Source organism: Neovison vison, chromosome 3, assembly GCF_020171115.1.
Source record: "Neovison vison isolate M4711 chromosome 3, ASM_NN_V1, whole genome shotgun sequence".
Lineage (NCBI taxonomy): Eukaryota > Metazoa > Chordata > Mammalia > Carnivora > Mustelidae > Neogale > Neogale vison.
The window spans coordinates 201,714,689-201,738,287 of record NC_058093.1 but is presented as its reverse complement, the minus strand read 5'-3'; the positions used below and the strand labels follow the sequence as shown (position 1 = coordinate 201,738,287).

General features: G+C 47.8%; 1 protein-coding gene across 1 annotated transcript in view; it reads left to right on the top strand.

Annotated features, from left to right (window-relative positions):
* The first annotated feature begins 384 nt into the window (after nt 1–384).
* Nucleotides 385–23,599, top strand: part of TMEM132D (transmembrane protein 132D) — a 575,438-nt gene continuing 552,223 nt past the window's right edge. Inside the window, exon 1 of the mRNA XM_044243542.1 lies at nt 385–479. Coding sequence (XP_044099477.1) covers nt 401–479 — 79 coding nt within the window. The 5' untranslated portion in view covers nt 385–400. The remainder of the gene's footprint in view (nt 480–23,599) is intronic.

Sequence of the window (23,599 nt, the reverse complement as noted above, 5' to 3'; positions counted from 1 at the left end):
CCGGGGGCCCCCGCTCCGCCGCCGCCGCCGCCGCCCGCGCCCGGGACGCCGCAGCCCCGCCGCCCCGCCGCCCGCGCGCGCTAGCCTGCTCCCGCGCTCCCGAGGCGCCCCTCGCCCGCCAAGCAGGAGGGCCGACCCCGCGCGGACTCGAGCGAGGCGCCCGGCGGGGGCGAGGGGTGGGGTTTGCGGCGCGCGCCGGCCTCGGGGGAGCGAGTCCGGAGCCGCGCGCGGTCGTCGCCCGGCCGGCCATGGGCTGGCGGGCGGAGGGCGCAGGGCCCCGCGGCTGCTCGCGCCCCTAGGCGCGCTCGCCTCGTGCAGCCCGCTCGGCCCCGGCCTGGCGACCCGCTGGTCTGCGCCCCGACGGCGCCGGGAGCAGAGGAGCCGCGCTCGGGTCTCCGGGATGTGCCCGTCTGAGATGGGGACGCCGTGGCATCACTGGTCCCCCGTGCTCATCAGCCTGGCCGCCCTGTTCTCCAAAGGTGAGGGACGCCGCCGCCGCCTCTGGCCCGGGACTAACTTTGCCGGGAGTGAGGGTGTGGGAGTGTGCGTGGCTGGGGTGGCTGGGACGGAGGGCGTGGGTGCTGTGTGCGCGTGTGCACGCGCGCGGGCGGCCCCTTTGCAGCAGGTGCCTCCCCGGAAGACTTGGCGGGGAGGCCCTGGGAGAGACTGCCAAGGGACGCGAGCAAAAATAGCCCTGAATCAGGGGAGGGGGCAGTGGAGAACCTGGGAAGGAGCGGTGGGCTCTGGGAGGGCTGGTCTACAGGTCGGGGGAGGGGGCTTGGAAACCCTGGAAGGGCCCTGGAATGTGCACTTGGCTTTCCGAGCCGGCGCCGACCTGGGAGGAGGTAATTGCAGAGCACTCCCGTGTATGGGAATGTTTAGTGCCTGGGAGGCTGCTGCCCACAGGGCCCGGCGCTTAGCTCGGAGAGTGACCCGAGTTCCCCTGAGACAGCGCAGCCTCTCCCCTGCCGCCGTCCCTGCTCGCGCCCGCTCCCGCACGGGTTCCACGCGGACCTCAAACCCGAACTTGTCCCCTGAGTTATACCGGCAGGGCCCTGACCTGGAACAGCGAGCAGAGGCATTCCCCATGTCCCTCCCCCTACCCCCTCCGCCGCCGGCACCTCCAGCCTGTCCCTGGCACAGCCCGGCTGGAAGCTCAGGACGCTAATTCCATGAAGAGAAATTATGGGATTCATGCAGGAGATGGTAGAAAGTACCAGCAATTCTTTCTCCTTATTGATCGGGACTCTATTCGTGCGCGGTTCCCTGCCAGCTCCTCCTTCCTACGGGGAAATCTGTGAGGAGGAAAGTGGGGGTTCTTACCAGCCTCCAGTGTGTGCCCCCAAATCCCTGTGAACAGACTTCTCTGATGAGATTTTGGAGCTGAGATCTCTCTCAGAAACTTCAAAGCCACTGATGGTGCACAGGGTCTTTTAATCACAGGAATGTTCTTCTGTGAGCTTGTCCAGAACCACGGAGGTTATGGTGCAGGGGATCTGATGCTAGAGGAAGACCTTTCCCTGGCGGGGGCTCGGTGTCGCTGTGGGTTGAGGGAGAGGGAGCTTGCTTCTGGAGTCTTCTGGAGCCTGTGCTAGTGGGTTCCTGGCTCCTAATTAGCAGGAGCAGTCCCGAGGACCAGAGCCTCTGGGATTTATGGTGTGCACAACAAACCAAAGAAAAGGGTGATGGATTCAGCGGATCCAACCAGGCAGACGTGAGGTTTAAAAAACCCCTAATCCTCGCACAGCAGCCCAGCACACTTGCATATCAGCTGGAAAGCATGCTTTTTATTGGTTGTCACTTGATTTTCTAATAGGAACAGGCTTCTCTGTTTTCGTGCTGCAGTAACAAGGTTTTATTAAGAAAGCCACAGAATAGCTTGGTAACTGTGACCTCACTGTTGTGTCTCTTCGGGTAGGCACATAGTTCTGTTACTGATTTCTTTATTAGGCTGAGCAGTGTGGAAAAAAACTGTGATTACTCGTGATGCTTGAACTTTTTTGAGTGGAAACCCTGAAAATGTCCTTAAAACAGGGGCCTCTGTGATGTGGACGTCCCAGTGCGTACGTGATGCTCCCAGCCCGGCATGTGACAGATTGTGCGTGTTAAATGTGGAGAGACCTTAACTCAGCCCCACTGCTGGGAAGTGAGTCGGTTGTGTGTGGATTTTCGGACAGAGTGAGCTTGGGGTCAAGCCGGGGTCTGTCCCGCGATCCTTCACGCTGCACCTGAGAGCAGGAAAAAGTTTGACCCTTCTAATGCTGTGGTGCCGTGATTTCTACATGCAGGGATGGTTGCTTCTGTTTCCTCTGCGTTCGTATCCCCTTTCCCTCTAAGATTCTCTGACACCCCCCCCCCCCGGAAAGTTTTAAACCGGCTTGACATCAAGTACGGACTATATTTAAAAGGATTTTCATTGGAAGTCAAATGCACACACACGCGCGCACATGCACACACACACGCAACGGTAATCCAGAGTGCCCAGTTGGTCTGGGGCTGATGGAAAAATCAAGATGATTTCCAAATATTAAACGTCTGCTTCAGCGTCTTACTGTTTTTACTGTGTTGCTTTTGTTCTTTCCAAATAGGAAACCCTGAATGAACAGAAATGCACATTTTAATTCCAGGCTGATTTCCTTGAACCGCACATATGTTTACATTTCATGAGCAGGAAGTGATGGGTCACAGAGCAAACCCACTCTTATATAGATCTTTTGGAAAACAAATAAAAAGAAATCTTCATTGCTTGTACTTCTATCCGCAGGGACCTAGAGACGGTATTATGAAATCAGAAAGTTCCTAGCAACACAGTCCTACGGTCCCAGCCTTTTCTAGAGAATGGCCTTAACGTCGTCGAATTGCCAGAGAGCTTGTGTCTTCTGTGTAGGGTATAGTCTTGTTGGCAACCTTAATTTTTTTGATGTAAAAAAAATTTTTTTTAAAGATTTTATTGAGAGAGAGGAGAGAGAGTGAAAGCACAAGGCTAAGGGGGAGGGGCAGAGAGAGAAGCAGACTCCCCCACTCGGTGGGGAGCCCAACATGGGGGCTTGATCCCAGGACCCCAGACTGACCTGAGCTGAAGGTAGATGCTTCGCTGACTGAGCCCCCCGGGCACCCCTCTTGTTGGGAACTTGGTGTCGAGCAGAACTGGGCCAGCCTGCCTGCAGATGGGCTTTTAGGCATCGCTGTTCATTTGGAGGGAAGGGCAGGAGGATGGGAAGCGGGGGCTGCCGAGACAGATAAGAACTCTGGACGTGGGCAGAGCGCAGGCAGTCTTCATGCACAAGGTCAAGAAGGTTGCCACCCTGAGGCTGCTTGTCATGACCTTGGCCTGTATCCTGCAGAGTTAGCTCTGCAAATACCGGTGAGGTGTGGGTCCTCAGAGCCCTGGGGGTCCTGGGAGAGGAGCTGTTGCACCGAGAAGGACCCTGTCTCACAGCTGTGCTGGAAAGTGCTCTGCCTGTACCCGGCCAAGGATGGCGAGGTTCTGAGCTGTGGCTTTTTTAGCGTATCTTCCTGCCGAGCGTGTTTCTGTGTGTCTAGCTTCCATTAAGGTCAGAAGAGAAGGTGGCAGGGCTCCAGCTCTCTGGAGGGTATATGTCCAGGGAAGGTCTGGTACAGCTCTGGACTGGAAGGAGCTTGGGTTTTTGGGGGTACCTTGTCCAGGCTTTCCAGGAGCGGGGGGTGGGTATCTAGGAGGGAGCTCATTGGTGTGTGTGTGAGAGACAGCGAGAGATAGAGAGACAGAGAGAGACAGGGAGACTTTATTGCTTACATTTCAACAGTGTCACCATGAAAGAGCTAGGGAACAAGGGTGTCATTAACTTTCATTTTCTCTGAATAAAGCTAAATAACACATACAATTTCATAAAAGATTCTTCTATGCATTGAAAGATAGAATTCCAAGGATGAGGATCTGTTTAATTTAGTTCCATTCTGAAAACTGAGAAAAAAATGAAAAAACTCCCAAAATACCCGGTTGCAGAAGCTTATACTACCTTTATTTCTGTCTCATCTATCCATTTAGCTACTCATTCACTTACTCAGCCAGTCATCCATCCATCCATCCATCCATCCTTTTGTTCATCAGTCTGTCCATCCATCCATCCACCCACCCCCCGTCTGCCCATCTGTCTGTCCATCCGTCCATCCATCTACCCACCCCCTATCTGTCCGTCCATCCATCCATCCTTCCTTCCATCCATATACATGGTGGCTTAAAGCAACAGAAACTTATTTTCTTGTGGTTCTGGAGGCCAGAAGTCCAAAATCAGTCTCCCTGGGCTGAAATCAAGGTGTCAGCAGAAAGTTCACCTCTTCCAGCTTCGGGTGGCCGGCTGCCTGCAGACCTCACATCCTGGAGGCATCCCTACTATCATGCAGGCTGGCGGCTTCTGGTCTCTCTGCTCTGTCCTCACATCATTATCTGCTCCCCCACCACCTCCCTTTATTTTTTTAAAAAATTTTAAAGAAGATTTTATTTATTTATTTGACAGAGACACAGCAAGAGGGGGAACTCAAGCAGGGGGAGTGGGAGAGGGAGAAGCAGGCTTCCCGCTGAGCAGGGAGCCTGATGCGGGGCTCGATCCCACGACTCTGGGATCATGACCTGAGCTGAAGGCAGCCACTTAATGACTGAGCCAACCAGGAGCCCTCACCGCCTCCCTTTAGAAGGACCCTCTCAAACTGGGGACCACACCATCTTCCTTCTTACTCAATCACATCTGCAAAGATCCTTTTCCTTTATTCCCCCCAAATAAGGTGACATTCGGAGGTTCAAGGGATTTAGACATCGTTTTCTTTTGTGTGTCCATTTCCCAACCTGTTATGGGGGTGACATCCTAAAATGATATTGAAACTATACGTCTCCTGTTCTAAGTTCCTCTAGGGACCACACTGTATTTTTCTGTCTGGCTTCCATTTCTCTCCAGCACGTAGTATGCTCCTTTGGACATAGCAAGAGCTCAGTCAATTTTCAAGCATGCTTAAGACCATGGAATACCGCTAAGAGAACCTTGGCCCAGTGGTAAAACGATTTGATGCTGTTTTCCTCCTGGTGGTTTAACGTGCTCTAGGATATACCTTGGTCAGTCACAACAGCTAATCTCTTGAGTAATTATTGGAATATTCAGACACTGTGCTGAGTGATTTATGAAGAAGATTTTTGGGGGGAATTTTTAGATGAACCTAACTGGGTAGAGTTTGTTAAAAAGCCCATCTTACAGATGCAGAAAGTGAGGCTCAGAGAGTATCTAACGTGTCTGAGATCTCCTACCCAGAAAGCGGCAGCATCTGAGTTCTGATGAGAGCTCGCCATTAGCCCATCTCTGTTCTGCCTATGGTTCTATGTCATCGCTCAGAACGAATCCGATCCTGCGTGGGGCTGTGCTTCCTGATCGGTGAAGGCGGAGAGCCTTCCATCTGGGTTTTGGCTAAGAGCCTCATGTATGGTTGGCGCTCCACACAGCACAAGGATTGGGGTACCGACCCCTCACCCTGCACAGTAAAAAGTCCACTTGTAACTTCGACTCCCCCAGACGTCACTGCTGGTAGCCCAACGTGGACCCATCACGTACACGGTCAATTAGCACATATCACCAATGTCGTGTGTATTACTTGCTGGTGAATGGAAAATAGTATTGACGAAACCATGAGAAAATACATTTTCAGTACAAGACTGTATTTATCGAAAAAAAAATGCACCTATAAATTCAAACCCGTGTTGGGCAAACGGGTAAAGGAACATCCCGTTCTTTCGTTTCCTCCGCCTTAATTTTTCCAGCCGCGATTGGGAACAGTCCCTAAAAGGGGATATGCATTTGCAGAAACAGGCAGTTACAGAGTTTTTAGCTCTTAGTGACATCGCGTTCTTTTATGAATGTGAGAAACAGTAAGTTTTCAGGTTGATGGAGCATGGCTCTGCTGGTCACCAAGTGAAGAAGGTGACAGTCAGCCTTCCTTGGCGTCCTTGTGTTTGTAGATGTTCCTCGTGGGGAGGGCCATCCCGGCAGGCGGACGACGCTCGGGTACACTCTGCTCGGACGCGGCAGCAGCAAGAGATGTTGATTCGATCTCGTGGATTATCCCACCTGCCCCATTCTCAGGTCCTTCCTCAACCTAGACAGTATTTTTCATGGGGGGCGAGGGAAGGAGAGTGTAGAGTGAGCTTAGACGCCGCTGTGCTTGCAAGATGCTCCGAGTCACTTTGTTCCAGGTTGGAGGAGATAATGAGAGATTTTCCCAGATGGACTGGAGGGTCCCCCAGGGGGGACACCTGCCCTGAATCTCCTGGGGAGATGCAGATGGAAACATCTGGGCATGGGGAACAGGCAGGGCGCTCCCGAGAGCTGCTGGGAGCCACGGAATGTGTTTCCGTGATCGGCCGAGTGGTGCAGACGTGGCTGGTGAGGGGTGGGGGTCAGTGGCACGGGTGACCCCGGGGGGCCCTGAGGTCAAGACAGTGGAGGTGTAGCCGTGGTCCTCATGGATGGACCGCAGGAGGCCAGATGCCATGTAGACACATGACAGAGTCTCTAGGGGAAATGAGCCCTTCCAGAACTTAGACATGGTCCTGGCATCATGGGAAGGGGGCAGTGTTGACAGAACCTCTGTCCGGCTGCTGGTGGAAATGCGGGCTCCAAAGAGGAATGAAGCCCCATGAAGCAGAGAGGCAGAAATGTGCGTTCTGGCCCCCGAGGCTGGCGGCTGCGGTTGTCACTCTTTCAGCCACCGCCGCCCGCCCGCCCAGGAACATGACGAGGAACATGTGTGGGCCACCTGGGTTTAGTGATCTGCTGCTCCATGGTGGCAGGTGAGGGGTGGTCAGCCTGGAGCACAGTCTGCGGGGTCTGCCCAGGGCTCCAAGCCGGTCCTTCCCAGGTGAGTGTGCGTACCCCAGGCTGGCTGGGAAAGCGGGCACCATGCTCGTTTTCGCCAGAGAGGGGCAGGTGCCCGGCACTGCTGTCCGAATGCGTCCCGAGGTGGGAGCCATCTAACATGCGGGGAAAGTGGGATGCCTGCTGCACGCTGACCCCAGGGCCCCCCGCAGACACCGGCCGGGGAGGTGCAGCAGACAGGAGCTCGGGAGCGGCTTGTGGGAGAAGGCTCGGGGTTCCTGGGACGACCAGCTTGATGTGGGGTGGCAGAGTGGAGAGCGGTTTTAAGGATTTCTGTCCATCCTTGTCCTAACTGCCTTTTCTAAGAGCTGCTTCTTAAATCTCGGTACCCATTTGGGGGAGGGGGTGGGAGTGGTGTTTATCCTGAGAAGTGGTTTGGACTTTATCTTGTGAACACCGTGAATTTTCTCAGTGAGTTTCTAAGTGTCTTTCTCTGCTTTAACGCCTAGGACTCTCTGAGCCAGATTTGCTCTCATAAGTGTAGAACTTACGAGATGCCTCTTACTCATCAGCCTTATCCTTGGCCTCACCTTCTTTGCCTGCCGTGGTCTTTTCTTCCTGTCTGCCTCTGTGCCTGCTTCTTCTGTCCCGCAGCACTGCTGTTTTGTAACCTACTTCAGATTAATTTTTCAGGGAAGAAGAGGTAAAAATAAACAATCTTTCTACCCAAGGACGAGGGTCTCCCATTTTGCTGTGTCTCATTCTTCTTGTTTCCTGTGGATTGTTTAAATCCTCGCGTTCATACTGCAGAAGGTCCACGTGATTTGGGTTCTGGACTTTCTGAGCTTATATGTTTATCCAAATATTTCCTCATGTTTTAAAAACCTACTATGAATGTATTTTTAATGTCGGTGTCATAGCTTAAAGGTTTTAGCTCTTGTGGAACATTCCGTAGTTAAGGTTTCCGCTATTATAAGGAGGTAATTACCTCTGTGCGTAATGTTTGCTTTGAGTTACGTTCTTAGACAGACTCATGGTTATTTAATTACCAGGCCAAAGAGTAGGGTAGACGTTTCGCTGCCACACTCTTTCCTGGAAGGGCTGTACCTTTTTGCACACGTCCAAGCAACGTGTGGGAGCACTGGTTCCCTGGAACGCTGATGCCCTTGGTGACAGCAGGCGTCAGCATCCGTGGTACTTCACGGCCTTTGCTGAGTGTCTCTGTGTCCCTGGAGACTCCGTGACCAGACCCAAAGCTCGGTCTGTTGTCCCCCAAAGTGTGATCAGCACCGTGAGTGGCTTTGCCTCTTGGAGGCTGAGGGTTTGGAGTGGGTAAGGTGACGAAGTCTGTGGCCAGAGGAGAAGATCTGGAATTGGTCCTGGGAGGCAAGGGAGGACCTCAGTGGGCAGGTGACGTGGACATGGAGACACCGGTGGGTCGGGCCAGGAGGGACAAAGACAACCTGTCTAAGAACGGGGTGGGGAGGAGGCTGTTTAGTTGGTGGGGAAGAGGAGGTCCTCTCTGGGACACACTGTTCTGGAATCACCACCACAGAGGGGAATCAGAGCACAGCTGGCTGTTCTACTTTGGAACTCGTGGTTCTGTGACTGATGGGCTCAGGGAGACCCTTGCTGCCTGCCCACAGCATAAATGTTCAAGTTCAGCCTTCGATCTGCCTAGTTCTTATTTATAACCAGCAAGGTGCGTCGTCGGCCCTGGACACGGAGGGCCATTGTTTATCTAACGGCGAGATAGATTCCAAAGGCACAGAAACAAGCATGAGATCAACTCTGCCCTCATGGGGTTGCAGTTTGGTGTGGGAAACGGTCCTAATCCTGTTCTGGTCCAGTGCCCACCTTCGGGGCCCTGGGGTCCCAGGGGCTGTGTGCTGCCGCGCCCCAGGGCTACCCCGAGAAGCGAACTCCTGCACCTGAGCCAGCCCTGGAACCCGGCGCCAAGAGATGCCTGCCCATCTGCTTACGAGGACTCCAGCCTCTTCAGCTCAGGAAGGAACCTCCAAAGGGGTCTGGAATCGGTGATACATGTTCCTGTCTTCGGTATCCAGACAGATTCTCATCTTGTTAGAATCAGGACGTGACACCGTGGACCTTGCAGGAGTCCTGTTGGAGCGTCTCACCTTTGTTCTTTGTCTCTTTCCAGAAGGACCCTTCCTAGGCGTCTTGGGCATTCCCAGCCACAGTGTTGGTAAAGTGCTCACGAATGGCCGATTTGCTTTTGTTTTTTCTGGGCGATCCCCCTGCCTTCTATGGTTTTGAAAGTATTCCTGGGGTTTCTCAGAGCAGGAGGCCTCGGAAGGAGGAACGGTTCCTCAAACACCTCTAGATCACTCTAGATCTCTCTGGAACACCTCTAGATTGCTGTGCTTGGGCAGCACGTAACAGATGCTGTAAAGGATGAAATCAAAGCAAGTCTTCGGCTGGGAGACCCTCCCTGCCCCACTGCCGCCCCGAATGTAAAGCACAGGGTAAGACCATCTCCAGGAAGCTATGCATTCTCTGGGGGCGTTCCCCCTAAGTTCTGTTTATTTAAAGAAACACTTTGTAGCAATAAATAATAAGGCATGCTTTGGTTGCAGACTCAAAAAAGAAAATCAGAGGTGGCCCACGGGGTACCTTAGTGAGGCTAGAACAGCTCCAGTACAGGCATAAGCAAGGGGCTATCTCTCAGGAGCTTCTCGTGAGAAAGGTTTGTTTCTCATCCACTGAGACCCTAGCTGACGCACATCCACCTTGCTGAGAACATGGCCCCCAAGGTCATTGCAGAAAGGGGGAGAGAGGGCCAGGGTATCATGTGGGACACATCTATTTATTGATTCATTAATTTTTTAAAGATTTTATTGATTTATTTGTCAGAGAAAGGAGAGAGAGCACAAGTGAGGGGGCAGCAGGCAGAGGGAGAAGCAGACTCCCTGCTGAGCAGGGAGCCCGCTGAGGGATTCGATTCCAGGACTCTGGGATCAGGACTCAAGCTGAAGGCAGACACTTAACTGACTGAGCAACCCCAGCATCCCTGGGATGCATTTAAAGTACAGATTTGGAACTGGCTTCACGGCTTATGCCCACATCCCATTGACCAGGCCTTATAAACACGAAAGTGCAGAGCATCACATATGTGTTTGGTAAACACTCATGGTCTCTGCCAGAAGGGAGAAGGAAACATACTGGCTCATGTAACCGAAATTCTGCGGTCATGCTGGTATCAGGTAAGGCTTGATCCAGGTGCTTAGGGGATGCCAGAAAGACCTAGGGTCTCTCTGCTCCTCTTTAACTGTAGTGCTTGTATTCTTAGAGACAGTGTGCTCCTTATGTAGGCGAGATGCTTCCCAGCTCAGAATTATGTCTCCTTACTTGAAATCCACTGAAAAGAAAGCATTTCTGTTAACAGTTCCATCAAAGTTCTGGACCTGCTCTGGATAGGCCACCTTTCTCCATGAGTCTCCCTGGATCATGGGCTGTGCCCAGGAGGATGGGATAGGTGCAGGCTGATGGGCTCAGGCTGTGGCAGTGAGCTCCCCCTTTGGAGCCTCGAGTGGGAATCCACCCAGATCAGCTGGTACCATTTTAAGTATTTTTATTTATTTATTTATTTGGTAGAGAGAGAGAGAGAGAGAGAGAATGAGAGAAAGAGAGCATGAGAAGAGAGAGGGTCAAAGGAAGAAGCAGACTCCCTGCCCAGCAGGGGGCCCGATGCAGGACTCGATCCCAGGACTCCAGGATCATGACCTGAGCCAAAGGCAGTTGCTTAACCAACTGAGCCACCCAGGCGCCCCGCCCCGTACCATTTTAAATACTGTTACCCAAAAGGGGTCATGGATGCTGGACGTTCACCGTAAGAATAATATTCCATTCTCTGAGTTGTTGTAATTCTAAACCAGCTGTGAAAATATTCCCAAGTTCTCTAGTATTTAACCTTGAAGGGTGTTTTGTATTCCTGCTCAGGTGACAGCTCTCAGTGTTGAAGTTACTTCTCAGAGAAGTTACTCTATCCTTCCAGTGTTTCAATGTAATGTAAGCTTTTGTTTCCAATGGTTATAATTTTTCAGAGTCCCTAATTAGATGTAAAAACTATGCACAATGGAAATTACTGCTGTGGTTAAATATTTGCATTATGTGCTGTTAAAAGCAAGCATCAAAACACACAATTGCTTGTTTTACAAGCATTCAATATTTTGAAATGTGAGGTCCCTGAAAACCCTGGGAATTCTGTTGGAAGGGAGAGAGCTACTCGGATCACATCAGTTACATTTTCAGGGGAGCAGTGTCAGCATGAGGAGGGGAACGGGGCTTTGACCAAGACCCAGGGGATGCACAGCTCAGCCTGTCCCCCGTCCCACCCGTTCCCACCAGGTGAGCCTTCTGCTTGATTTCTGGGCTTCCGGCTTCACCTTAGGGAATCAGGTCATTCAAAGAAATGTAACTTGCAAACAATGATTTCCGAGGTGCCTTGAATTATAGATATCCCAGTGTTTTCATTTTGGGAAAAAAAAAAAAGGTTGTAGGGTATATTTGGGTCAGATATCTCCTCTTCCTCTTTTACAGTAATTTCCCTGGAATTGTTTTGGGTGCAGTAAAGAGATTTTTGATGGGGAGAGGACAGGGTTACTATTCCCTTACAAGTTAAATTGAAAGGCAGGCCTCGTGAAACTAGAGGGTATAAAACAAAGAAAGAGGGTGCATTATGTCTTCAACAGATAGAGAAGCCCGAGGCTGGCCGTCCCCTTCCTTATGTACTTCATTATGTCAGGGGTGTGGCTTCCAGTGGACAGTGTCCAGTGGTGGACTGTGGCTGCTGTCCTGATATCAGTATTTTGAAATTGGGAGACTGTCATCAAGATGTGGATTTTCCTGCTCCTGTTGATGGATGAACAACACTGATATTTCTGAGAGGCGGCGGTTGGGCGGGGGTCCTGAAACCACGGTCGTGGGCTGGAACCGTGTTTCGTGGGGCTGAGCTCTGTGGCCATCAGGGGTGGGGAATTGTGGACAGCAGTGCCCACGTTCCTTGAAGTGTGAAGACATTCCCTCATTTAGGTGATCTCCCTGTACCCTGGCAGCCGGCGGAGAGGGTCCTGCGGTGTGACCATTTGCTTGAATTTCGGGGAACCGAGTGGTTTCATGTAAGGCATTGTTTTGACCTTGTTTGTTGGGAGCCGCATCCTGGAAGCAGGATGTGTGTGTGGAGGTGTGAGGCAGAGACCTTCAGAGACAAATTTACTGGGGATGTTCGAAAGCTTAGGAGTGTGCCGATCCTTAACCTCTTGTACAGTCACTTTTCAACGTAAACGTTTTGTGAGTATATGTGACATGGAACATTCTGTTAAAGTGTACCATTCACTTCTTGACGTGATCTCTCTAAATACATAGTTAGGCCACTCATCGTGTCTGTCTGGCAGCATCTCTCTCTCTCTCTCTCACCTTTGATTTCACGATGGAGAGGTACCCCTCCATCTACTGTCTTCCTGTAATTCGCTTCCCGTAAGCGTTCAAATCTCACTGTTGCACAGGTACAATCAGACAGGCCCTTTGATCAAGACAGTGGAAAGGGGCGCCTGGGTGGCTCAGTCCTTAAGCGTCTGCTTTCGGCTCAGGTCATGATCCCAGGGTCCTGGGTTCAAGCCCCATGTTGGGCTCCCTGCTCTGCGGGAAGCCTGCTTCCCCCCTCCCACTTCCCATGCTTGTTGTGTTCCCTCTCTTGCTGTCTCTCTCCGTCAAATAAAATCCTGGGGGAAAAAAAAAAAGACAGCGGGACACCCCCCCCCCATAGTTCATTAAGAGAAGCGCATTTACAAGACAAGAATTGCTTTTTGTTAAAAATATTATTTATGAAAATAGGAGGCATTTATGTTGTTTTGCTTATGCGACAGTCATAATTGTAATAATGCCAACTTGAAGACATTTCTGAGTTCTGCGAATCTTACAGGAAGAAGCAGCAAAAAAGTTCATGTTCCTTGCGTACCCACAAATATTTTTGTCGTAAGAAGGTTTAGTGGGAGAATAGATACGTTATTTTCAAGACGATGCCCTATTACCTTAGGATACAGTTCTCGGAGAGAACCAGAACGGAAGTAGGGAGTTCAGGAGAAAGAGGAACAAGGACACATTTCTGGTGCTTAATGGGGCCTGTTTCTGGATTTTATAAATGGATGGTGGTGGGTGTCAAGTCATTCTGTTATTTATATTTCAATGGATATATTTAAGAGAGTGATGTAAGAGCTTCATTTTAAATGTCAAGATTTACAATACACTAGAAACTTTGTCCTTAGCAACTGTTGAAACTCTGATGGGAAACAATAGGTATCAGTGTTTAAATGTGTGAGTGGGTACATCGTTTGAGAAAGTTTCTCTTAGGAATTTCAGGAGAAATGCTCTTGGAAGACCCTTGGTTTAGAACAAGAGTTCTCAGGCCGGGCTCCATGTGCGAGTCAGCTGTCCACATCCTGTTGCCCAAGTCACACCTTGGACCAGGGGTGCCAGAGTAGCCTGGGATCAGACAGGGGTCAGACTGGGGTCAGACTGGGCACCGGCGGTTTTGAAAGCTCCGTTCCCCACCCCCACCCCCCCCGGGGACTCTGATGTGATGTCACGGCTGAGCCAAAGCCATCAAAGCCATCAAAGGAGGGCATCTGTCTGCGTGGAGGTAAACCAGTGATTCTGAATCCGGCTGCATGCCCATCAGAATCTCGTGGGAAGGTATTTTTGGGAAGTCGTGAATGTCAGGTTAATTGAGGTAAATTTGCACAGAGTACGATTCACCTTTTTACCATACAATGTTGTAAGAATCAAGATGTAGAACATTTCCATCATCCCCCCAAATTTTCTTTTACCCTTCAGAGCTGGCCCTTCTTTCTGCCCTCATCCCCCGGCAGCCACGGATTTATAGTTGTGCTTTTTCCAGAATGTTCTATAAATGGTATCATACACCATGCAGCCTTTTAGGTCAGGCTTCCTTCACTTAACAGTATGCCTGAGATATTCTCCCAGAATGTGGGCTATATCAGGGGCTCACTTTCCGTTACTGAGGAGGGTATTAGAGTAGGACGAACCAGAGTGTGTTTTTCCCTTTGCCAGACACCAGATTTGCTAATAGTTTTGGCTGTTATGTGTAAATCCACTCTAAGTATTTGTGCACAGGTTTTGGTGTGAATGCATGATTCCCTTTCTCTGCAGGCAAACAACTGGGGATAAGGCGGCTGGGTCACGCGCCGAGTACATGTTTAACGTGATAAACTGTCAGTCTGTTTTGCAAAAACGGCTGAAGCGTTTGGCGTTTATACTGCTGATGTATAAATTTCCAGCAGTTCTGCACCCTTGCCAACACTTGGTATTTTCACGCTGTAATGTTATTTTAGCTATTCTAATACGTGTGTAATGGTATTTCATGGTGGTTTTCATTTGCATTTCCCTAATTACTAATGATGTTGAACAGTTTTTAGTGGCTTATTTGCCATCTGTGTGTCTTCTTTGGTAAAGTATCTTTTCAAATCCTTTGCTGTTTTAAAACGGGTAACTAATGTGGGCTGTCTTATTCCGTTTTGAAGATTATTTTATATGGCTTGGGTACACATCTCTTATCATGTGTGTGATTCAAAAATAGTTATGGTTTTTGTGGTTTTTTTTTTTTTTTTTTTGGTCTCTAGTATGTCATTTCTTCCTTTTAACAGGTCTTTGGCAGAGCAAAGAGAAAATATTTTGAAGTCCGATTTCCCTTTGTCTTTTATGGAATTGCTTTTGTTCTTATATCTTAGAAACATTTCCCAAACAAGGAGTCACAAAACATGTTCTTCTAGAAATCTAATAGGTTTGGGCTTTCCACTGAGGTCTGTTTTGGGGTCAGTTTTAGTGTTGGAATAATGACACCACAACAGTTTCAGTTTATTTGCATATAAATGTCCTGTTGTTCCAGGACCCTGTGTTGTAAAGACTGTTAACTTCCTAAGTTGGTTTTCTGTTTTTGTGAGGGCCCTTGGACCATAAGTGGAAGGCACATTCTGGGCTCTCAGCTTTGTTCCCCTGATGCGTGGGTGTATTTCTTCACCAATACCGCCCTGTCTTGATGACTGTTCTTTATAATGAATCATGAAATCAGGTTATGTGAGTCCTCCATATGTTTTGGCTGTTCTAATTTCTTTGACTTGCAATATATATTTTGGAAATAACTTGTCTGTTTCTTAAACCACAACAACAAAATTTCCTGTTGGGATTTTGGTTGGGCTTGCAGATAATGTACCTTTGTAATAATGAGAAATCAGACCTCTGATCCATGAACATGGTACATCTGTTTCTCTAGGTTTTTCTTTGATGTGTATCATCACTGTGTTATTTTTAGCATATAGGGGCTGCACATAACTTAGATTTGCACCAAAGTGTTCCATGTTTTGGCGTGTTATTGTGAATATTCTTTTTAAGATTTGTATGTATAGTTTTTATTGCAATTATATAGGAACACACTTGATTTTGTTACAGACCTTGTATCCTAAACTAATTTATTTCAGTAGCTGGGTTTTTTTTCTTTTTCTTTTTGTAGACTCTTGGGGGATATTTTACACAGTCAGTCATGCCATTTGCAAATACAGTTTTAGGGTCTTTTTTAAACTCTAGGCCTTTCTCCCCTTCCCTTTGCACTGGCCAGAAGCCCTAGGATGATGCTGAGTAAGTGTGGCAATAGCTCCCATCCTTGCCTGGTTTCCAGTTTCACATCATTAACTATGACATTGTGGGTTTCTTGTAGGTGCTTTTTATGAAGATGAGGAAGTTCTGCTCTATTCCTCATGTGTTGAGGACTTATCATAAATGGATATTGAACTTTGTCCAGTCCTTTTATTACTGCCATGATTATGTGATTTTTCTTAATTAGCCTGTTGATATCATAGAGGATATTGATTTTCAGATACTGAATCACCTGTATTCCTTGCACTAACCCAACTTAGTTGCAGTATAATTTTTTTTCATTGCTTTATTGGGTTTTCTAATATTTTGTTGAGGGCTTGTGTCTAAGGTATGTTATATTACATTACTATATATATTATAATGTAATATATATAAAATATAAATAACAAATCGATAATAATAAATAATAACAACAAGTAAGTAAATAAATAAATATATATATATATATTTTTTAATATTGCTTTTGACTAGTTTTGGTGTCCGAGTCGTGCTGGTGTCACAGAATGAGGTGTGGAGTGTTCCCACCTGCTTTGTTTTTTGGGAGAGACTGTATAAATTCAATGTCAGCACTTCTTTACATACTCAGTTTAAATAATCTGGTGAAACCACCTGGGTCTGGAGGGTTTTGTTCTTTTTTTTAAGATTTTTATTTATTTGACAGACAGAGCTCAAAGTAGGCAGAGAGGCAGGCAGAGAGAGAGGAGGAAGCAGGCTCCCTGCTGAGCAGAGAGCCCAATGTGGGGCTCCATCCCAGGACCCTGAGATCATGGCCTGAGCCGAAGGCCAAGGCTTTAACCCACTGAGCCACCCAGGTACCTCTCTGGAGGGTTTTTTAAAGAAGCTTTTAAATTACAAATTTCATTTAGTGGGTTTAGGACTATTCACATTATTTTATATGGAGTATTTTTAGTTTATGTTTTTTTGATGCATTGGTCCATTGTATCTAAATTGTCAGATTTATGGAAATAATGTTCGTTGTATTGCTTTATCCACTTTATCATGACTGTGAGGTCTGTAGTGATGTCCCCGTATTTCATTGGTGTGATAGTGGTATGTTTCTTTTCTCTTTTTGTTCTTGGTCAGTTTTGGTAAAGTTTCATGAATATGTCTTTTCAAAGAACCAACTTTCACTTTTCATTTATTTTTCTCTCTCTTTTTTTTCATTTTAATTTCTATGCTAATTTTTATGATTTTGTTCTGTAGCTTTGGTTTTAATTTTTTCCTTTTTTAAAAATCTAGTTTCTTCCCGTGGAAGCTTAGATTATTTTTTGAGACATTTCTTCTTTTTCTGATAAAAGCACCTAATGCTATAAATTTTTCTCTGGGCACTGTTTAGTCACGTCCCTCAAACTTTCATGGTATGTGTTTATTTTCATGTAATTTACAACTATTTCTCTTAATTTCTCTTGTGACTTCCTTTTTGACCCATGTGTTATTTAGATATTTGTTGTTTACTTCTGAAATATTTGAGGATTTTCCAGATACCTTTTTGATACTTGTTTGTAGTTTAATCCCAATTTGGTCAGAGAACATACATGTAAATCATTCATATGTTTGAGTATTTTTTTATGTTCCAGAGTAAGGTGTGTCTTGCTAAATGCCCCTTACGTTCTTGAAAGGAATATGATATTGCTTTTGTTGGGTAGAGTGCTGTGTAGCTATCAGTTAGGTTACTCGGTTGATAGTGTCATCCAAATAATCTATATTCTTATTGATTTTCTGTTCCTTCCATAATTAAGAGAGGAGTGTTGACCTCTCCAAATAATCATGGGTTTTTTCTGTTTCTCCTTTTAGTTCTGTGAGCTTTTGCTTTATGTACTTTTGAAGTTCTTTTGTTAAGTGCATACACTTAGGATTGATATATATTGTAGGTGAATTGGCCCTTTTACAAACATATACTACTTCTTTTTTCCCTCTCATATTATGGCTTATTTGGAAGTCTTTTTTTTTTTTTCTTTCTCATCTTAACATAAATAGTTCAGTTCTTTTGTTACTCTTTGCATAGTGTATTTTCCCTATATAACTGAGTTGCTTTTACATCCATCACAACAATCTATGTTTTTTAATAGGTGTGTTTAGACAGTTTATGTGTCATAAAATTATGTAATTATACATATATTTGGATTAAAATCTGCCATCTTTCTAGTTATGTGTTATTCTGTTTTTTTTTTTCCTGTGGTCCCCCCTTTGCCTAATTTTTAGTTAATGGAATATTGTTTACAATTTTATTTTATCTCAACTGTTGGGTTATTATTTATACTTTTAAGAAGTCATGGGAGTAGCTGCCCTATGGTTTTCAATACAGACCTCTACTTTATCATGATCTAATTTCCAAGCAGCATTACACCACTTAACATGCAGTGTGAAAACCTCCCAACAGTAAATTTCCAATTTCTCTCTCTTACTGTTAGTTTTATTAGTGTTATTTGTTTTTATTTTTAGACATGGGAGAAACCCACACTATATTGTTATTATTTTTGCTTTATACAGTCCGCTATCTTTTAGAGCAATTGAACATAGGAAAAAATTGGATTCTATATCTACTTTTATTTTAACCATTTCCAGGAGTCTTCATTTCTTTATGTAAATCCCCGTCCCTGCCTGATACGTTCTTTCTGTCTGTTTAAGATCTGCCTTTGCCCTCTCTTGTCTCAGAGGTCTCATGGAAATGCATCCCTCCTAGTGTTTACTTTTCTGGGATAGTTTTATTTTTATTTCTGAAAATATTTTTATCTATTTAAAGATGTTGCTTATTGTCTCCTGGCTTCTGACAGAAAGTCCACCAAAATCCTCATCTTTGTTTTTCTGTGTGTCGTGTGTCTTTTTCTTTAGGTACACTGAACATTTTCTCTTTATTTTTCTTTTTCCACTATTCAGAGGTGACATGTCAATACGTGCTTTTTCTCATTTATTAATCCCATTTGGGATTCTCAGAGTTTCTTGGTCTGTGGTTTGATGTCTTTCATTATTTTTGGAAAATTGATGATCGTATCTCTTTCCAGATATTCCTTTCCCTATTTTTCACCCTCTCTTCCTCTTGGGATCCTAGTTCAGGACTCCTCTGTACCATCCTGCAGTCTGGGTGCTCTGCTTCTCACTCTTTTTCTTGTAGCATGTTGGTTCCAGTTATTTCTACTGGCCTGTTCTTCTAACACCAGTTCCTCCTCTGGCCCTTTTTAGTCCATGAAGATTTAGTCCACTGAAGATTTCTGTATCTGTGTGAAGTTTTCATTTTCTTACTGCTGCTGTTTCCATGACATTTTCTTAGTTCTGTATCCCTATCAGAATCCCCCGTCTGGCCACGAGGTGGTCACGTTTTCCACCAGCATCAACTTGCAGGACATCTGGAGTCTCTTCCTCAATCCCTGGGCCAGGTGAGCCAGTGTTCTAGTCTTGTCTTCTTGAAGGACATTGACTTCATGACATTTATGTCTCTAGCAGACTATTTAATGTATCCACTAGGGTCTAACCTGGAAGGCAGAAACCATGTCAAATGTTTTCCTTGAGGGGGCTTCAGTACAAGACGTGAGGAGAGGCTGACAGTTGACACGGGAAGGGGAGGGGGGCAGAGATCCCCTGCAGCGGGTGCCCTGTCATCTCCAGGCGAAGGGACGAGGGGAGGAGATGATGCTCCCACAGTCTGGTTTCCTGGATGAGTGTTTGCAGCCAGGGCTGCCAAGAAAAAAGATAGAGCTGACTTCTAAGAAGCGCCCCTAGATGTAGCATATGGGGGTAGAAGCCATGCCCCCCTTCCCTTCCCCCCCCTTGGCCTTCTGCAGGGGCTTTCCAGCTGACCTGGGAGCCTGGCATGCAGCCTGTGGGGGTCAGTCCCCCTGTGGTACAGAAGACAACAGGGACTCTCAGGAAGGGCTTGGAGGTGGCAGCCATCCATCTCCCAGAGGTCTCTGATGTAACTGCCTCATTAAGCAAAGCTAATTAGATTAACCACCTCAGTAAGGAAAACACCTGTGAAGAATCTCAGTTGTCTCCCAGAAAAGGGAGGTCAGGAAGGGATGTTCAGAATCATGGGGTCTGAGACCCCACTGTTTGAAATGAGTCTTCCCGCGTGGGCGTTGGTGCCCGTCCAAGCGAGGGGCTTGAGGAGAATGTGTGCCATTGTTTTACGAGGGAGCTTTGCACCCAGGTGAGCCATCTGGTGTTCTGAGAAGGGGGCTCTTTGCCCAGATGAGCAATGTCTTGTTTACATAAATCAGTTTTCAGGAAGCTTCCTGAAGCAAACAGCGAGGTTATTTATGATTTCACTGTCTCATCTTCCCGAGTGGGATTTCCTGGCACAGATCGTAAAGTCATCTTGATAGAGATGCTCTTCGTTTTGAGTCTCGTTGGTTAGACTTTGTGGCCACGGATGGTCTCGGTTCCTGGGGCACAGCTGACAGACCCTGACCTCGGTGTGTGATCCAGCTCCCAGCTTCCCTTCACCACTCCAGGGTGGAGGATAGATGTGGGCAGCCCCACACATGTATTTTCAGCACGTGGTTGATGTGAAGATGTTAGAAGAGCTTCTCCAGGTGCGCTGGGAGGAGAAGCAGTTACCTTTGTGCCAATCTGCAGACACCCAGGAGTCAGCTTTCTGAAACAGGTTGTCATCACTGCCTAGCAGCTCTGTGGGGAGACTGCAGGGGATCACTGTGTGTGTGTATATGCATGTGTGCATGTCTGTGTGCATGTGTGTGTATGTGTATGTGTGCGTATGAATGCCCACGTGCCCTGCGTGTATGTGTGTGCACACATGTGTACCTGTATATACATGTATACATGTTATGTGCATATGTGTGCCCATGCATGCATGTGCATGTGTGTATATGCATGTGTTCTCGTGCACCTCTGTGTCCTGTGTGCATGTGCATATACACATGTGCACATGGCTGTATGCAGTATGTGCATGTACATGTGCTTGTGTGCATGTATGTGTGCACCTGTGTGCCTGTGTGTGCACCTGCATGCCCATGTGTGTGGTTAACAGGTAGCATTATGCTCTGTTCTTGAATCACCGTGCCTGCTGTTTGACCCATGTCTGTTTGCAGGCTGACTGCAGGAGGCAGATGGAGGAGGCCCTCTGTGACCTTATTTGTCCTGAGCATTTAAGGTTGTTTCTCAGCTGAGCAAAATAGGAGTGGATGCCTCCCTCTGCTAGCAAGCGCCTCCGAGCGTCAGCTCTTCATCAGCGGGATTCGTGGCTCTGACACGTGCTGGGGTTTGGGAAAGGGCGCAGAGATCTCAGTGTACTTCATCCTGCCCTAGCATGCCCCTCCAGGTGTGTTTGTGTCTCAGCCGCGGTGAACATTCCTCGCTCCATGACAGCCCTGGAATAATGGCAGTTTGTGTTCCTTTCCTGATGGGGATGGAAGGAGGTTGTTTCTTTGCAAAGTTATGCCTCGTCCTGGGGCCAGGGAGGGGATTCACTGTCACTGTGGTGAGTGTCAACCATGTTTGCACACTCAGTTTCCATTCCCACATCTCCTACCATGTCTGTTTCCTTTGGGGAACCACCCCCTTGTCTATGTCAGTCTGTCTATTGAGTGTGGGCTGAGCCCACCTCTCAGGCAGTCCCTGCAACCCATCCTCTTGGCTCAGTGACTGGGTCTCCGATTGGTACCCAATCCCATTCTAGTCAAAGAGAGGCAGGCTCATGACTTTTGTTGGGAACCACTAAAAAGATAAGGTCACACTTTGTGGGGATGAAAAGCAGTAAGAATGATGTGTGTTGGGAGCTGCTGGGATCCCCCTCACAGAGTGTGGGAACGTAGCCAGCACAGAGACAGAGAAGACTAGCATGGTGGTGTCATTTGAGGCTTGATCCAGCCATGCCTGAAACTGTGAGCTTCAGGTACATGAGCCAAAAAAGCCTTTCTTTTTTTTTTCCTTTATGCTGATTTTGTCTAGGTTTTTCTCATTCACTGCTGAAAGAATCCTGACTAATGTGCTCACCAAAGGACTGAAGTGATCGCTCTGGAAATAGTCATGAGAAATGCCAGCCAAACACATAATCTCCATCCAGCATCTCCACCGAGCTCACAACAACCCTCTCAGTGGAGATCTCTTGCTGAGTTGGCAACAATGATGTGTTTGCTTTTCCTCTGGACTTTGCTAACATCACTAAAACACGGGAAGTCCTTTCTAAAGGTAGAATTTGGTGATGGGGATGCTAACAGCTGAGTTTAAATCAGCAAATAGCCATAACTGGGATGGAGTGAACACCTCTCGGCATACTGCCTGCCCTTTGGTTGTGAGAATTCACACACAACATCCGGGACCCACGTAAGTTGAGTTGCTCGTGCTTTTACTTGTTGGTCTACTTTCTGGAGCTCCATGGTGGGCCATCTGAGGCCAGGAGCTGTGTTTTGGGTCTCTTCATACTGAGAACGTGGCCTGAGAAAGCCTTCAAAGCTCTCCTAAATAATGAAGGAACGAGTGAGCGAATATGGCTGTGTTGATTAGTTCGGAAGTCTCCAGGCCAGAGTTAACAAAATGGCAGCTGGCAGGTCGGACATGGCCTCTGGACAAGTTGTGTTTGATTCATGGAGTCTTGCTGTTGTTTTCTTAATTGAATTGTCAACATTTCAAATCACAAGAATTAGCATGAGTTTGGATTTCCGGTGTCTCTTCAAGGTTTGCTGGGATTGCCATGGGCCCTCCTTGGTGGGGCCCAGTGACTGCTGCGTCCTCTTAACAAGACACCGCGCCCCCCTCATTCTGATGTTTGTCCCCCACTGACCTGCACAGCCAAGCCCCAGAGCCGGCAAGACGCCAATGCTCTTCTGAGGTGTGCCTGCTGGGTGCTCTGTGTTGTCTTTTGAACATTTGTTCTTACTTTGATCTATGGTTTCATCACCTATTGTGTCTGTTATTATGTAAATGTTGGAGATGGGCGATAAGAAGCAGAAAAAGAAATGCCCAGCTGAGCAGTCCAGATTCTGATACGCACTGACACCCCACTCAATAACTTAGCACTTCTGGCATGCATGCACACATACACACAATGACCCTTTAAGGTCTCATTTGTAAACATTGTTAGATGTTTGCTTTCATGGGAGGTCCTTTGGGAATAGGAAGGTTAGGCCAAATAGTTCTGGTGCTTCCTCTGCTGTGAATCCATCCCTCCATCCCTCCATCCCTCCATCCCTCCGTCCCTCCACCCCCCAACCCATCCACACACCCAAACGTCCCTCCATCCCTCCATCTATATATCCGTCCATCCCTCTATCCATCCCACCATCCATCTGTCCATCCATCTACCCATCCAACCACGCAAACATCCATCCATCTGTCCATCCATCCATCCATCCGTCTGTCCATCTATCCATCCCACCATCCATCTGTCCATTCATCTACCCATCCAGCCACCCAAACATCCATCCATCCGTCCATCCATCCATCCATCTGTCCATCCATCCAGTATTTGAGAGCATCTGCAATACGCAGGACACTTTACTAAACAGGAGAACAGGAGTGTCCACCCACAGGAGCTTATGTTCTGATGGGGAGGCAGAGAACAGAAAACCGATGAGCAGAATAATGTCAGAAATGCTAAGTGCTTGGAAGGAGATACTACTGTGTGTCCAGAGTTTGGGGTGGTGTTTGGATGAGGAGGTGTTTGGATGAGGAGGTAGGGAAGCCATCCCAGTGGAGGAGGTATTTAAGTAGTAGATCCCTGTTACGTGTCTGCTGGGGTTCCTAGGTTGAAACCTCACTACCTCCCCACCCCCCACCCCATGTGATGGTATCAGGAGGTGTGGCCTGTGGAGGTGACCGGGATTAGATGAGGTCATGCGGGCCGAGCCTATGTGAGTCGGATCCAGAGGGCTTGCTTCCTCCCTGTGCTCTGCGCCCAGTGGGGACACAGGGAGAAGATGGTGGTGGCAGTCAGGAGGCGGGGCCTCGCACAGCCCAACCGCACCAGCACCCTGAGTCCACAGCCTCCAGAAGTGTAAGTGCAAGAAACAAATTTGCGTTGTTCATCAGCCTGCAACCTGGGGTACTGTGTTATGGTAGCCCAAGGGGATGGATCCTGCGGCACTTGTCCAGAAGGTCCTAGGGTCCGAGAAAGACCCTGA